Below are 18598 nucleotides of genomic sequence, written 5' to 3'. Positions count from 1 at the left end.
TGTAAACACATTTTAAAACGGCTAATTAACGCAGATCAGTTTGGAAACCTCGGCTTAAGTCACATAAGCTCTGGTTTGTCAAAACAGTCATAACCACACACGGTGGAAAAGACCGTATTAAATTACAACACTTTACCCTAATTACCACAGCTTTGCCTCAGGAAGCTGCTGTTGGGCTTCTATGGTGTGGTAACACCAACAGGACATTAACATAGATGAGGGGTCTGAGGGGGCTTGGTATAAATACCTGCACACGCCCTCTTCGTGTCACACAGGTAGGCTTGTGCGGCGTGTTTAGGAGCTATAGTCTCTGGGTAGGTGAACATCAAGAGTCATGACCTGCCAGGCATTTAGCACCACTGATTCCTTCACGACCCTCAGCGGAGATTCGGCTGCCCTGCCTTTGCTTATGCACCACACGGGACCATCCGAGTGCCTGCCTGTCACCAGCCACACCAACATGATGCCTTCAGGTAAATCTAATCTTCTTGGACCTAGAATAATCTTCACTGTAAAAAAATCCTTCTTGCACTTGTACATTTAATTAACTTAATTAATTTCAACTTTTTGGACTAGTGAGGAGAATTTGCTTTAAATTATTAAATTGAAGTTGAATTAGCTTAAGTTATTTCAACTTTATTTTTATAATTTATAGCAACTCCTCACTAGTAAAAAGAATTGAAATGAATTGTAAATTCAAGTTGATTAAACTTAAAAATTTAAGTGCAACGAGGAATTTACAGCATAGAATTTACAGCAAAATGTGTCTGTTTTGAAAGGGACACAGACAGCAGGAAAATGTCACTGTCTGTGAAATCCAAGATTAGGAGCATCAAAATTATATTCAATCAAGTTTATATAGAATGTTCGTTACATTATGTGGGATGATTTTACGTATAACAATGACTTTAGCTGGGTTTTCACAAACAATGTTAAATGCAAACTATTTAATGCAACTAACCATATAATTGTGAATAGATAGGATTGAAAAATAAATTGTTTGACAAAGTTTAAAAGAGAGGGGAAATGTTTTCCTGTATGCTTTGTAAAAGGTTTTATCCAATCAAACCCTACAGTATAGGCACAAATACATTACTGTATTGAGTCCCTGCACCACAAAAAAAGTCTTAAGTCGCATTGGTATATGCGATAGCCAACAATACATTGTATTGGTGAAAATTATGGATTTTCTTTTATGCCAAAAAATTAGGATATAGATCAAGTTACATGAAGATATTTAGTAGATTTCCCATAAATATATCAACATTTTATTTTTGTGAAACAGTTGCTAAAGACTTCATTTGGAAAACTTTAAGGGCAATTTTCTCAATATTTTGATTTTTGCACCCTCAGATTCCAGTTTTTCTAGTTTTATCACAGGCCAAATACTGTCCTATCATAACAAACCATTTGTCAATGGAAAGCTTATTTATTCAATGTTCAGATGATGTATAAATCTCAATTAAAAATTGACCCTTGGTTTGTGGTCCAGTGCCACATATAGTAATATAGATCATATTTAACCCAGTGTTTGTTTAACAAATGATGCTAGTAAATTACACTTCTTCAGATTTTAAAGATATAACATTATTCATTTTTTATTCCGCTTTTCATTGTTCTTTTCCATTTTGCTGGACCTGTGCAGGCAATTGTAATACATTTCAAAGCTTATTTTTAGTTTACCTTTGGTATATTGTGTCAGGATTTGATTTTGGAACCTGATTTTGGTACAAATATGTGAGAGGCACTTATCAAGCACACTCATATTCACCCCAGACATTTATTTCAGGTGGCTAAAGTATCATGTAAAGGGTACAAAAGTGTTCTTAACTTGCATTTGGCAGTTGTTTGAATATAGTAGGCCTATCAACATGCTTTTAATTCACATGTGACTTAGTCTTTGAAACCCAGCTATAGTAAAGTGATTTTTTGTGATTTATTGTTTTCAACACATAATCATCCTACATAATGTAAAGAACACATGATAATTTAACCTTCTCTGTAAAAAAAAATTGTTGTCAAATCAAAACATTACTTTACCTAATTAAGTTAAACAATTTCAACTGTTTTTTATAAGTTATGCAAACATATTAATCCTAAATGTCAAAACTTAAAATAGTTGAATATACTTGCAAAACCAAGTTGTTTTAACTTCATGCGGTTTTGATATCCTTAATATTGACTAAGGCCATGTCAAAGATTACTTTAAGTCAACGTCAATTTACGTAGATTATACAATTGCAATATTGTAGGCTATCTTATAATATACATCTGCGAGAATATATAAGAGGTAACACTTTACTTGAAGGGGTGTTCATTGGACTGACATGACACCTTCATAATCATGACATGACCTGTGTCATGTGAGATTTTATGCATGTTTATGACAACTGTCATTAGGTGTCATTTGTTCTATTATGTAATTTTTAATGCAAAGATGACATTGTTTGAGATGTCTTTGTTATGACAACTTGACATTACATCATAACTTGACATTACCAAGACAACAACTGACCACTTTTTACCAGTCATACAAATTGAACTTGTCATTAGAATGTCACTAAGTGTCATATTGTTTTATAACAGTGTCATGGATATTTTTTGTGACCTCAACTACAGTGGTACAAATATTATTTGTCGTTTAAATGTCATTAAGTGTTAATACTCTGTCAAATAGTTTTATAACAGCATCATAGATATGTTTCAGTTTGTAAAGTTTCCTCCATGTGTTTAAGAAATAAAAACAAATCATCCAATAATAATAATAATAATAATAATAATAATAATAATAATAGGCCTAATAATAATAATAATTAAAATTGATAAAATTATGTTTTATTGCATTTGAAGACAGAATCACCTAAAATTAAATGAAAAAGTACATTAATGGGTTAAGCCATACAGCATTGGGTCCATATCACTGCAAAGTTAATTACAATACATTAAATTGATTAAATGTTTTGTTAGTTAATGACACTTAATGACAGTTACTGCACAGTATTGTGACCATTTCAGACCAGTGTCTATTGAATTCCAAGAAAAGAAAACCTCAGAGTGAGATGTGACAATAAAGTCACCCGACAGCAATGTAAAAGACTGAGAGCATGCCAAGACCCATTAAAAAGATGTGATTTAAAATCAGGGTTATACTGTCAAATATTCACTGTTGAATTGTTCCTAAATACATAGAAAAACTTTAGCATTGAGTTGTTTTAAAAATAATATATCTTTGCAGTTTAATAACTGAAACCATTGCAACTTTTTGTTAGTTTGTCTGGTTTCAGTTTTTTTTTTGCAAATGAATGCAAATAAAAACATTATTTTTGGCAGAAATGTCGGTAAGTGACAGGAAGAAACAAAAATGAAAATACCTATAAAACTACACTTTAAAAAATAATCTTAAAGTGATCTCTTATTTTTTATGTTTATGTTAAGTTGGAGAAGACTGACTGGACTTTCACAGATACATTTACAGATGCAGTGAGATGACTGCATTTTCCTTTGGGAATATTTCCCATAAAGGTTTTATTATGTGGAAAAGGAAAGGTGGAGAAAAAGGGAGACTGTAGGCTATGAATGGATGTCGATATGACCTAATGTGACCCTTACATTCACATATTCTTTTGCATTATCTTCAGACCGCGCTGCTGTCATCACTCAATCTCTCTGAGGAAATGACCTTTCAAGAGATCACACTTCACATCCAAGACAAAGATGTGTTTGTAGAAAGATCAAAAGTAAAATGCACTGACCAATGTCATTGTACATCATCTTAGTAATGACACTCACTTCACTGCAATCCAGATCAGTTAAGAAAGTAATGCTTTCAGAAGAGTTGATAGCACTTACTGTAGCTTTTTGGCATGTAAGGGTAACACTTTACAGTTCCATTGAATAACATTAGTTAATGCATTAACTAACATAACAATCAGCTATTTATTTTAACAACATTTAATCTTTAATAATGTTAATGTATACCAAACGTTTAGTGTTGTTAGTTTATTATTTAGCCCTTTATTTTATCCGCTTTTTTATATTCTTTGAGAGAGAGAGAGAGAGAGAGAGAGAGAGAGAGAGAGAGACTCTAGACATTTGTTTGCTTGCTAATTAACAAAAATATCTTTATATTTGTCTCTTTTTATGTTGTGGTCTGTATGAGCTGGACCGTAACATCAGCTGTTACTTCTTCACAGATAACTATTAAAGCAGACATATAATTACTTTGACATGTAGATAGCTAAATTATTATGTACTTATTTTGTTTCAGTTTCATCCTACGTGTGGGAAAGCTTTAGTAAAACTCTTGTAAGAAACTTAGATTGAGTCATATCCCTGTCCATTGTTTGCTATAGCAAAAAATAGTATGGTTTGCTACAACTCTCATGCATAATTACTGTGCAACTGTGCAATCGACCTCTGGCCCTCAACAACGAGACGTGAAACTTTGTTCATTTCAAATGAAATGTTTTGTCGTTTCTATTCAAACACATGTGCCCTCTGTCAACTCCACGAGTCTTTGTAATGTTGGAGTGTGCAGCAATCTGAAAGTCTGAAGAGCTATTTAATCTAATGGCCTTGTTATTGTATCAGAGCACTTGATTTTAAATGAAAGATTCATTGCATCATTTCATTGCCGGATTTGTATGTTGTACTGGACAAGGCTATTATACATGATTAACATCTTGACATAAGGATTTTGTAGAGGCGGTTTTAAAACAGATTGTAATTTTGTTTGACAATGATATGAAGAAAATTCTGTAAAAGTTTAGCTGTTGTTTTGCAGCTCTGACTGCTTGAGATCATGGTACATATTACATTGTTTTAACAAGTGTTTACCAATACTTTTTCTTCACTTTTTCTTAATAACACACTTGGTTTTTTAAATAAATACAAACTCACATTTCAAAATCGGTAGTGGCTGGTGACTTCTTTTTTGAGAGCTCACGATGTGAAGCTTGTGAAAACATGTATTTAGCCCATCATGTGTGTGCCTTGTCATGTCAAAAATGTGCTTGGCACACCATGTAAACTTATGTGCATCACGTGTCATGTCAAAATACGTGCCTGCTGCAGACGCTTCGAAGGGGTCATGATAAAAGAGACTCTCGTGTTTGCCAGATACACACTAAATCTCGTTTAATTAGAGTTTACTGTTAAGTTAGTGTCTTTCGAGTATTTTGTGAACGTGAGCGTCTCTTTAATCGTAAACCCTTGTGTGCAGCAGGCACGTATTTTGACATGACGCATGATGCACATGGCTCACATAACGCACTGAATACATATTTTGACATGACGAGCAACACACATGACACTCCGGACATATATTTGAATTCGCGCCCCTCGGAAGAGAAAATGCTTACCGGTAATACCTTTTTCTACATGTATTAACTCTATCAAAACACAGCAAACCTGATTCAAATAAAGTAATTCGGTTGAAACATTAGCACTAGTTTTCTATTCAACCGAAACATATAGTCCATCATAGCACATGTCAAAATGCTAACAGGTATGGCATTACATAAACTGTATTACCTGTCATGTTTCAGTTTGAAATCTATTAAAATAAAATAATAAGATTTTATATTACAGATTATTTAAAGGGGACAGAGAATGAAAAACCATTTTTACCTTGTCTTTGTTGACTAATGGTAGTCTACCCACATTCACAAACATACAAAAAGTGCTAAACTAGCTAAACATCTCAGTCTCATAGAAATTCCTCTTTTAAAAATGTCAGCCAGAAAACAGCCCAATCTGAAAAACTGATGCTTATGACATCACAGGCATCTAACTGCCCCTCCACTTTAAAATAATTAAAGTGGCAGCAAAGTCAGCCAATCAGTAATGAGATTGCAAGTTAAGCCAGGAGGGGGAGCCAAATGGTGCAAAACCACTTGTTTAAAATCCCCCTCCCTAATAGAGCTATCTGAGAGAGGTTTTTAGGAAGCTTCTAAGGCATTACAGACCCAAACAAAATTTTTTTTGTCTACATGTCACATCACAGAACAAGGATAAATACTCCGTTCAATCATTCTATGTTTCTTGCTGGCAAATGAAATTAATAAAGAAAACGAACAAAAGTGTTCATTCGGAATATTTCATATTTATTTTAATCTGAATGATGTGATGATATTCGGGGGGGTTATATTAGCTGGATTTGATTTTTTAGGGGGTCATGACCCCCGTAACCCCCGTGCAAATTACGCGCCTGGTTTGTATGTATGTATCTTTATCTGCTGGAGTTTCATGACATGCCATACCATACCATGTTTTGTGTTTTTTCATGTTGTTTTGTTAATAAAACTGCACTCTTCCCTCGGTTGATATATGGTTACAGAGGGAGCCATCAGTACTTTATGGAGTTTTAAAAAAGTGCAGGCTTTCTTGGCATAAGGACAATAGCATATATGGTAAGCTGTTTTAAATAACGTTGGTGAAGAAATGTGGACGTTAACTTCAGGTGTGCTCGACTTTAAGCAGTGTGTAAATGCGTCATCTGTATCAAAACGTTATGGTTGGCCCGAACTTTCAGTGCAGTCTGATGTCGTCGGTTCTAAATGCCAGTCATCTATATTTTTGTTCACACATAGCACTTAAATTACTGGTAATCTTACAACCTCTCTTACTGGTAAATTGGCAGCACTGATTTCCAGAAAGGTTCTGTTCACACATGACCTGTTAACGGCAATTCACCAGTAAATTACCAGTAAAGACTATGTGTAAAACTTGGATAGAAATGCTTAGCATGCTTTATCCCTTGGCAAACTTTAGCTGAGATGTCTGCAGCCAGCATCCATTTCATTCAGGAGGGACAATTGATCATGTGGTCGATGATCACTTTCCACTTCCTGGCAAAAAAAACCTCAATGGGATTGGGGAAAGAAGAGTATGGAGGAATAAAACGAGCTGCAAAACTATTTGTGATTGCATGTGAATGGTGGAATGCTATGTTGTACTGTAGCATGCAATCACAAATGTCTTCATGTTTCCTCCCACTTGTTCCCTTTCTGCTTTTGCCACCACTTGTGCTATGATGGTCTATTAGATGGTGGTTGTTATTTCATAAGTGACAACAGCTCTTACTCTCCTTTGAACTTTTCTTTGCAGTTTTACTCCTCCCCTTCACTAGTCCAACTAGTCCTCATTTTAGTTCACCTCATCCTCTCCCTGTCCAACTCTATCTTATCCACACACTTCTTTTTATTTTTCTGCTTCTCTGTGATGTTCTGTATTGTTTTGAACAAAACCATTTACACAGTTTTTCTCGACTGCTTAGACTCAGTTCTGGGAACAATTCACCATTTTCTCAAATCTTCACACTTCACAATTTTAAAATGTCGCACCCAGCAGAACAAACAGCTAACTTTTGAATCCCAGGACAAATTGTGCCCTTATTGTTAAAACCACACACTACGTGACTGTTTTTTACACACTGGAGGGATTAATTCAAAACCCACTTACCAAAGCTTACCAAATATGCCCTTCTGAAAAATCCAGCTATGACCAGCATAAGCTGGTGAGCTGGTTTTAGCTGGTCTCCCAGCTTGGTTTTAGGCGGTTTTGCTAGTGTAGGAAGCTGGTTTTGCTGGTGTAGCAAGCTGGTGTAGCTGTGTTTTGGTCACTTTTTAAGCTGGTCTAGCTGGGTGATTCTCACGAAAACTTGGTTTTAAAAATGTCAAGCATGAAAATGTAAAAATTGCTTAAATTTACGCTTTTCCCAGCAGACATTGAAAAACAAAGTCTGGAGTAAATGGGAACATTCATTTAAAAACTTTTACTTATCATTTAACACTTTTTGTAACATAATTAAAAAAAATTCTCATTACCGCAACAGTCAGAAAACATCAACACTGACATATTTTCAAAATGACATGACAAACCTGAAAGAACATAATTTGGAGATTCTGCACATGCATTTAAAATCAAAGTATTATGCTTCTATTAATTAAATTAACATTTAATAAGCATCTGTTGCGGTAATGATAATCAAAATGTCGTGTAAGCATTCTGACAAGACAATATTTCAAATTAACTCTAAAAAAATGATCTTACCTGGTAGCCATCTTGAAGTAACTGGTCCATGTGCTTGGTCACTCAAAATCAAACTTTATTAAAATTCTGTATGTGTGCTTAAACTGTTCTCAAAAAGTGTTGCGGAGGATGAGAACATCAGGCATGGACACATCATTTTCCTAATTTTTCTTCATTATTATTATACATGAATATTCAGTAAATATTTTTTCTGTCATCTAAAGTAGTCTAGCAAAACATCCATTTATTTATTTTTCTTAATATTTTTGTGTTAATTTGATTAAATTGCAACATAACGTATGTTCAAACACAGCCGGACACATTGCGGTAATGAGAATTTCAGCAGAAAATGAGATAAAATTTCCAATTATAAATTATTTTGTTGAAATCACACATTGTGCAAGGTAGAACACAGTATTGTGTTAATTCTGATGCTTTTTAATGTTACTATATTACACATTTTAAAGCTAAAATCATTAGTGCCGTGGTGTTTCAATGGTTTCGTGAGAATCACCCAGCTGGACTTGGATGCTGTAAGACCAGCTGACCCACCAGCATGACCAGCTTTGTCAGGCTGGGAGGACCAGCGTAAACCAGCTAGTGCCACCATAAACCAGCTAAGTCTTAGCTGGATTTTTCAGTAGGGAGATTAGTTATTTATGCAATCACAGCACCGATAACTCTTTCAGAAACAACCCTGACAAAAGAAATGCAAAACAAATGCCTCTTACATAATTGGATAGAGCAATACTGTAATGTTTTGGACAAAAACCTGACCTTTAAAATGTCACACTGACAAAACAGGTAAGGAAGAGACTTTTCAAAAGCTTTATTTACAAAGGCATGAAAGGTTACGCAGCATCAGCATCAATGTTCTCATCAGCATCTCGGCTCAGGTCTGGGTAAGGCCATACTGTAATTTCTCATCAACATCACATTGTGTAGCTCCATAGTCCTTGATAAACGTTGTTTTGTATTAATGGGTATCGCATCAGCTACATATGATTGAAATAAAGCTTCTTGAACCTTACATTTGCTCTTGCCAGGCAGCGTGGAATGAGAAAGATCAATGAGAACATATTTATGAATAAAGACATTGATTTTGACTAATAAAAAAACTACACGTTGTCCCTTTAAAGATAAGAAAGGTTCAGATATCTGTCTGTTAAAGATTCTATGCCTTTCTGCCATCTATCTACTGTATGTGTAAATCTATTTGTCTGTCTGTCTGTTGTAATCCCCTCAGGTCTCCCACTGGTCCAGTCGTCCAAACGCTCCCATATGCACCTGTCCACTTCTGCTTTGGGCAATGCATCAGCCAGCCTGCACTACCCAATGCCTCCATGTCACTATAGCAACCAGCAGACCACTTACAACATGATGGCAGGTGCGTCAAGTAATGCACAAGTTACACAAGTGCATGAAGTTTATCTCCCAAGTGCACAGGCACTGTCATACGTCGTAAACACACAGGAACGAAGGATAAAAAGGTTGTTTCTATGAATCAGTGTATTGTTTTTGTCTCTGCAGCACAGGAAATGCTCTCTGCCAGCATCTCCCAGACTCGAATCCTTCAGACCTGCGGTGTGCCTCATGCCAACATGGTGAACGGAGCCAACTCATTACAAGGTACAACCTGTGCTAATATCAAAGCCTGAGTGTTTCACTATATTTCCCACTCCTGCCAAATCCACACAAACTGAACATCTTAACTTAGGCCTTAACCAAGCCCAAACTCAAGTTTGAAAATGGTTATCACAGAAACACGAAAATGCGGAGCACTGTACCTGTATGTGGAGTTAGGAAAGATGCAGCACTTATATGTATAGCAAAGCTTTTTAAACTTACCAAGCTTTCCAAAAAAAGCTCCAAGCCCCTCACACTGTAAAGATTAAATGTGAATTATTGCATTATACTGTAAATTTTGCAAATCAGATTATGTAAACATTTCTTTTACAGATATAGGCTACTATAAATGCATAACATGCATAACAAATTTTATAGACCACCTGTCTATTTGATTTAAGCATCCAGCATCATGAAGTGCTTTAATGCGGACTCTTTCTATTTCAAAGTTTTAAATGTTTCACTATTTTGAACAGGAGTGAGGGATGTCAAATTGAATTTGTGTTTTATAATCAAATTTGAGTCGGCACATTCAGTTTCTCTTAGAAGTCAGAAAAAAATCAAGCGTAACATACAAACATTAAAACATATTTTTCTATTAAAGACTGCAAGTAAATAACTGTAATTAGGCATCTGAATAAAAAAAGTTAAGGTTAAAATAAAAATAAGGAATAAAAGGTTAAAATAAGGAATAAAAAAGGTCCTTTACAGTACCATTTTTACAAATTATAATATTTTTCATGTATCTTTGCCCTAAAATGTCTTATAAAACCTATAGATATAGCCAGACTAAAGATATAGCTGTCGATATTGAATTAAATTTCCTTTTATAAAGGGACCCAAAACATCCAAAGACGATTATACTTGACACGAAGATAATAGATGCACTGAATGTATTCAGCCACCAGGGGGCAATGCAGGTCAATTTATTTTGAAGCGGCTGTAAAGGTTCAAGAAAATTTTGTTTACTTTGCCAAATACTTAAGGGTATGAAATGAGTATAGTGAAATTATATTTCATTTACATATTCTATACAGTGTCAGATTTTGATTCAATCAAGTTTAAACATTAAAAACACATTTAATTATTTAATGAAGTGTTTAACTCTTCAGTTTTAGATAAAGCCTAATGAAGACAAAATAGAGAGGCACCAGATATATTTTACATTTATGAATTTGCCATACGATTTTAACTTAAAAGGTGATTTATTTAAATCTATTTTCATTTAAATAACTTTTATTTCTCAGTGTCCTGAATTTTTGAAAACTAAATAGAAGACTAGAAACTTGAGTCAAACATTTTGAGTCAATTCACTCATTATCACCAATGATAAGATTTAAAATATTTAATGTTGTTCCTTTATATTAATATATTAAATCAGCTGCTTATTATATTCAGTCTAACTTACATACACATTTCCATAGTGCACTGTAATAAATTTGCTGTATGCAGCTGTTTGCCAGTAACTTACTGAAGACTTAAATGTATGTTATTTGCCTGCAACAGTTTGTTTAAAGTTAAATTAACATTAAACATTCACAAGTCTTTATCTATACAGAATAAAATTATACAATAACAGCCTTCTGGAAATGAGGAATCCTCATTAACCTTAATCATTTTTTTCAGAGTTTGTTTTCCAGAATGCTTTGCATCATGCTATTATTTAAGTTTTATTCTGTAAAGATATTTTATAATGTTTAATGTTTATTTAACTTTGAACAAACAATTGCCAATAAATAACAAAAATATAAATTTACAATAAGTTATAAAAGTCAGAAATTCTGTCATTTCTACACACATTTCTAAACATTGTCTCTTAGTAATAGGCTTTATGCCCAGCTGCTCTACTTCCTGAACTTCAGCCAGCTCCTTAGCCGTTTCTCAATACCAAGTACGCCAAGTTCGGACTTGTGTCCTTCCTAGTTCGGACTTGCAAGTTCAGACTCGGAAGAACGAACTTCTGACGCGAAATGCATTCTGGGAAACTTCTGTCATAAGTCCACACAAGTCTCCTCTGATGCATCCTCGATAAAATGGGCGGATCAAGAACACATCCGGGGATTTTATGTGAACTTGGGCTTGATGCGAACTTTGAATTGGAACAGTACTTGGGCCGCGACTGATGACGTTTCACAAGTCCACAAGAACGCAAGTACAGACGAGAACGCATATTGAGAAACGGCTCTTGTTTCCTGTCTGCCATTATTGGACAAACTGATTAATCCAGGTGTGCCTGACCTCAGTAGTCACAGAAACAATAATCAGTCACACCTGGATTAATCAGTTTGTCCAATAATGGCAGACAGGAAACAAGGAGCTGGCTGAAGTTCAGGAAGTAGTGCAGCTCGGCATAAAGCCTATTGCTCTAGTACACTTTAAATCTGTCTAGTCTTTGAAATAAACCAGGTTATATACTATGATATTCTGTCTGTGTTGTGATCTTTTGGTACATTTGTAATTTCTTCTGACAGGCGACTTAATGACTGTCCTCTTTCAATCCAAAAGGTGCTTTAGCTCCATGCCTGTATAAGTTCCCTGAGCACAGTTTGGGTGGAGGATCTTGTGCATTGACCCACGGCTTCACCCCACTGCCACAGGCTCTCCTCACTGATGAACCCACTCTGAGCGACATCAAGCAGGAACTGCGCAGGAAAAGCCGGCCACTGGAAGAGCCCCCGGATATGGATTCTCCCCAGATCCGTGAACTGGAGAAATTTGCTAATGACTTCAAACTAAGAAGGATCAAACTGGGTTTGTCTTTTCTGTTTATGATATTAAAAGACTGCTGTATACAAAAACACAATTTAGCTGCTTTAGATGGATGCCCACAGGCCAAACACAGGCCAAACACAAATTGTCTTTTTGATGTTAAAAAACAAAACATGAAAAGCACTTACAGTATGTAAATCAATAGCTCCAGTTAGATTTCCTGAATCCAATGCAACTTTGAGATGCAGGATTTTATTAGTGTGCCACGAAACAAAGTATTGTTTAAAATACCAGACTGACATTATGAATGGTTGTAACTGTACTGTCAGAAAAAATGGTCCCAAGTTGTCACCGGGACAGTGCCCTTTAAAAAAGCCTACCTGATCTCACGAATTTCCGTGTTATAGTCACGGAATATTTTGTTCATTTATCCGTGTCATTTTCACGGATCTCCGCATTTTCCATGTCCGTAATATGGACTGTCTTTTCCGTGTCAGTTTCATGTATTGGTTACTCAATTGTTTTTCCTATTTTCTTACTATTGTCACATGGGTTCGAGGTTAGAACGACTTTCTGTTACATTTAATGACATCCTAATCCAAACCCAACTCTAACCTTAATGTCAGGCGACAATTGTTTAAAAATCCGGAAAAACATTGGTTAAACCAATAGTTAAAATGACATCTAACCCAAAGCCCAAATCTAACACCAAACCCACAAGACAATGGTTTAAAAATAGGAAAAACAATTGAGTTATCAATACGTGAAACTGACACGGAAAAGACAGTCCATATTACGGACACGGAAAATGTGGATATCCATGACAATGACATGGATAAATGAGCAAAATATTTTGTGACTATACCATGGAACTTTGTGAGATCATGTTGAAAAAAGCACTTTGTCAGAAAAAAAGTGTGGTACCTCGGTGGGGTAGTTCTGTTTTGTACCTTTTTGTTTACATTACTGTACCTTAAGGACCTATTGTGTACCTTTAAAAGTACAGTTAACTGCTTGTACCTTTTTGGTTACATTACTTACCTTAAGGACCTACCTTTAAAGGTGCAGTTAAATGTTTTGTACCCCTAGTATTTAACTGGTACAAAATTGGTCCTTAAAGGTACACAAAAAGTCCTTAAGCTGCCTTTCCGCTGCACACGACATTTGGACACGACTGTCGGAGTTCACCCCCTAGTGGCAGTCGTCATGAAATTTCAGTTTAATCGTAAATCCGTGCCAACATGGGAGAGAAGCTCATTCTAGCGCAAGAGCCTTCAATCTATGAATATTCATTATAGTGGAATAAATAAACGAATACAAATGAATGAAACAATAAACAGCTATGCATATATGACAAAGACAGTCAATATTTTTGGAGAGAACATATTGAGACAAGATTAAAAATAATAACATTTAATTATAAAATTAATAATTTATTAAGTATCAGTAATAAATCGTTTTTAAAGGATTTAAGTGTTACTAATAAAGTTGAACAAAAAAGGATTTTTTTGATTGGAATACACTGAAATACATCAGTGTATGGCATGCGGTGTAGTCGCACAAGTTCAAATGTTTTAATAGATCAACGCTCAAAACGGGTCTGAAAATCGCGCATCCGCAAATGGTCGGCACCTACGGTACATTCACACGAGCTGTAAGCGTTGACACTTCCCGTTCCCCTTGAATGGGTGAAGTCATGCATTGCCAAACTAAATTGTGGATCCATCGGTGCCGCGTCACTGCCGTTGCTCGCGGCAGAAGTTGAACATTTCTCAACTTTTCAAGCGGCAACACGTGGGTCAACCAATCAGATCGCCTAATGCAAATATCCTAGGCAGAGCCAACCAATTACGTTTATTGAAGACCGGAGCATGTGTAGCGGCCACTGTGATTGGCTGTTGGCCACGCTTCAGACAAGCCTTTTAAAGCGTTAATGCTTTTGTCCTGTGTGAATGGACCGTTATGCACCCCTTTTGCAACTCTCCATACACTGTAAAAATACTTTGCTGCCTTAAAATTTTTTGTTAGATCAACTAAGATTTACAAGTCATGTCAACAGAGATGAGTTGTCACAACTTATAAAATATAGTTGAGAAAGTCAACTTAATTTTATAAGTTATAACAACTCATCTCTAGTCAAGATAAATAATATTAAGTTAAAATGACTTGTAAACCTGAGTTGATTCAACACAAAATTTTAAGGCAGAAAATTATTTTTTACAGTGTAGGGAATTACACTGCAAAAAAATACTTTCTTGCCTATTTTTTTGTCTTGTTTTAAGTACAAATATCAAAAAAATTCTTATACAAAGATGCATTTTTTTTTTTGATGAGCAAAATGGCCTAAAAAATAAGTCTAGTTTTTGATAAAAAATATCCAATTTAAGTAAATTTGTGCATAAAACAAGCAAAAAAAATCTGCTAATGTTTAAGAAAAAAGATTAAGATTTTTTGCTTACCCCATTGGCAGATTTTTTACCTTGTTTTAAGCAGAAATTCGCTTACATTTGATATTTTTTGTCTAAAAACTAGACTTATTTTCTTAGGTAATTTTGTTTATCAAGAAAATGCATCTTGATTTAAAAAATTATAGATATTTGTAATTAAAGCAAGACAAAAATACTAAGTAAGAAAGTATTTTTTTACAGTGTAATGCCTTCTGGTTTATCGGCCATCGTTTGTTGTGTACAGTGAAAGGCGGCTTTCGGGTATAATACTGTATCCCAAAAGGTACAACATTTTAATATGTTGCATACTCATAAAGGTACAAAAAAACCTTGAGGGTACCACACCAGTGACAAAAGAGGAACAGTTTTAACACTTCAAAAAATGAATTTAAAGAAAAAAAATGTTTTGTATTTTTGTCTTGTTTTCAGTAAAACAAGCAAAAAAAAAAAAAAATCTGCCAATGGGGTAAGCAAATTTTTCTTTATTTTGTTTATTTAGTGTTTAAGAAAAATTTTCAAGATTTTTTTGCTTACCCCATTGGCAGATTTTTTTTTGCTTGTTTTATGCACAAACTTACTTAAATTTGACATTTTTGGTCTAAAAACTATAGACTTATTTTCTTGGGTCATTTTGCTCATCAAGATAAAGTATGTTAATTTAAGAATTTTTAGATATTTTCACTGCAAACAAGACAAAAATACTAAGATTTTTTTTCTTGAAAATCATTTTTTGCAGTGAAACCTTTTTCTTGGACAGTGTACCTATGGTACCAATACAGTATTTACCTCTCAGGTACTAATATGAATATAGAGTCAAGATAAATGCTTGTAAATTTCTTATTTCTAAAACTTTACTTTGATGCACAGGTTACACGCAGACCAATGTGGGTGAGGCATTGGCGGCCGTTCACGGCTCAGAATTTAGCCAAACCACCATCTGCCGCTTTGAGAACTTGCAACTCAGTTTCAAAAATGCCTGCAAACTCAAATCCATCTTGGCAAAGTGGCTGGAGGAGGCTGAACAAGCTGGTGGTGAGTCAACAACCATCAGATTCTTACTGTATATGTGTGATATTTTTTCTCTGTGTACTACTCTTGTGTTATAATAACATCATAAAAAACCCTTTCGCTCTCTCAGCTCTTTTTAACGAAAAGATGGGCATGCATGAGCGTAAGCGAAAACGGAGAACAACCATCAGGTAAACAGGGAATTTAAACAATTAAAAAGAAAAGTAAACCCATTATATCAGCATCTGCATCTAATTAATATCTAATGAATACTCTGTTCTACAGTCTCGGGGCGAAGGAAGCCTTAGAAAGGAATTTTGTGGAGAAGAGTAAACCCTCGTCTCAAGAGATTGTACGTTTGGCAGAGGGTCTGCACCTGGAGAAGGAGGTGGTCCGAGTGTGGTTCTGTAACCGCAGGCAGAGGGAGAAGAGAGTCAAAACCAGCCTAAACCACAGCTCATTCATGACTAAAGAGACGGCAGCTTGTAGGCCCTGAAGATCAAATGATTTAATGTACAGTACAGGAGTATATGACGTGTATATACTGGCTTTTTTACATTTTTTCGGATCACAGAATTGCTCAGAAACCCCTCATTGGAATTGAATTGGGTTTCACATACGCCTTATGTTGATTCCAAATCGAGGCTGTGAGGGATGGACATCCAAGCATTCGCTTCAAACCTATTGTTTGTATTAGGATGCTGGTCATTCAGCGATCACAAAACAGAAAATACATAGTTTTACAAAGAACCTCAGAAAACGTGGATCTAACAGCATCTTAAAATTATTTATTTAAAATACATTTTAAAGTTTAATATATTGGCTAAGTATGCAAATATAGCAGAGCACAGTATGTCTCGAGTCCCCATACTTGCACTCTGAAGAAAAATCTTTTTGTGATGTCATTTGTATAGATATAATGAATTTGTCAAAATAAATTATTAATAGTGTTGTCGCACATGATTTGTCATATTATCACAGGATAATCTATTGGCCTTTATTACATTAACAACACGCTTTCCATTCATTTCGTAGCAAAGATGGTAAGAAGTGTGATTCAGATTATTACTGTCTATATAATCGAACATCTATTCCCTGTATGTGGTACATGCTAATTTACAGCATACTGTGCTATCATTACAGCCCTGTTCACTTTTACTGAGGGAGTACTGTATTTTATTACTCCTGACAGTGTTATAATGAGGTATACAAAGCTTCTTACCTGCACACGACCTCTCTCGGCAGAGACATATGGGTGATGATCTACAATATCATCTTCCTGCCGCCATTGGGTTTGTTACAACATGTCCCATAACACCTTTCTGTAGTCTAATAACACAATAAATACTGTATCTGAGGGATAATGCTGGCAGGATTTGACATTATGAGTATATATTACACACGTGAATGCTGAGAAAACAAATAAAAGATGGATTTGTCTATATGTATTTTAGCACAGGCGTTGGGGGTTTGGAGGTCTTCAGTAGTGCTCGGAGCCGTTATACATCCATAGTTCATTAAATTAGTGCAAAATTAATGGACTCAATCACGGTTCACTTCGTTTAGGATAGGTCACTGTACAAACCCATTAAGACCTTATATAAAAATCATGTTTGGTTATGAATAATGATGTTTAATTTAATGAAATGTGAAACTGTCTGAAGGCCATTTTAAGAATGATTGTACACAGGGTTTCAAATTCACTGACTTTCATGGACTAAAAAGCTGAATTTCCATGACCTATGTCCGGGATGTCGTGAGCCTGGATAATGTACAATGTAAGTTTATACACAAATGAAAAAAGATATATAAGAGAAGTCCCGCACACTATCCACTTGCAAAATAAACTGATACAATTTTAAAAGTATACAATTTTGCGAGTGGATAGTGTGAGGGACTTCTCTTTTTTCATTTGTTGATATTTGGACTCTCTTGTCCTGCTCTCCTACGCACCTATTACACACACACAGGTGTGCGACGTTTATGTGATCAATTTATAAAAATGTAGCTTAAATGCTTTAAATTAATAAATAGTGCCAATAAACAGCTGTTTAAATTGTAGTCAGCAGAGGCTTGGACTCAGAAATGGTATTCGTTACGTCACAAATTTAAAGCAACAAACAAAAATACCTGATATTCAATGACTTGGACAAGTCCATGACTTGCAATGTTTGGAAAAGACATTATAATATTCCAGAAATTCCATGACCTGTGGAAACCCTATACAGGCCTAACTGTGGGTTCACACCAGACGCGAGTTCAATGTTTTGCGCGAGTAGATTACATACGAAGTCAATGCAAAGGCGAGATCAGACGCGGGAGATGCGATATTGGTGGCACGTTTGCCGCTGTCATGAGCAATTCGGTCTCCCCTAGGACCCCGCGTGATTCCATTGGCTGAAAAAACTCCTCATGGGTAGTTTTCTTAGCGCCTTATTACAATTCATACAAAATCGCGTTATGATTTATGTAGTTAGAACGTTGTTAAAATTACAATTGATGTCTTTTAAATTATATGTTTCATATATATATATAAATGAGGCTATAGGTGGGAGATCTACACATTGCTTGTCATTTTATTATTTAGATATTATATACTGTACAATTTCCACTTTTTACTGTCTACTTATACACTTACTCATTAATTACTTATACAAAACATGATTACTACATAGTTCAATCACACATTTAAATTATAATTATAAGCCATGATTACTACACTTATACTATTAAAACATATATTCCGTAAGGTATGTTAATAATTTACAAAAAATAAA

The 18598-nt window shown here is 35.1% G+C and overlaps 1 protein-coding gene across 1 annotated transcript; it reads left to right on the top strand.

Annotated features, from left to right (window-relative positions):
* Positions 1-277: 277 nt before the first annotated feature.
* On the top strand, positions 278-16771 carry pou1f1 (POU class 1 homeobox 1). Its single transcript, XM_055216565.2, has 7 exons — positions 278-473; positions 9278-9418; positions 9562-9660; positions 12163-12408; positions 15681-15845; positions 15952-16012; positions 16107-16771. The coding sequence occupies exons 1-7, from the start codon at positions 335-337 to the stop codon at positions 16315-16317; spliced, it is 1062 nt and encodes a 353-aa protein (XP_055072540.1). The 5' UTR covers positions 278-334; the 3' UTR covers positions 16318-16771.
* The last annotated feature ends 1827 nt before the right edge of the window (positions 16772-18598 follow it).

This window comes from Misgurnus anguillicaudatus, chromosome 17 (assembly GCF_027580225.2).
Source record: "Misgurnus anguillicaudatus chromosome 17, ASM2758022v2, whole genome shotgun sequence".
NCBI lineage: Eukaryota > Metazoa > Chordata > Actinopteri > Cypriniformes > Cobitidae > Misgurnus > Misgurnus anguillicaudatus.
This window is presented reverse-complemented; position numbering and strand designations above follow the sequence as displayed.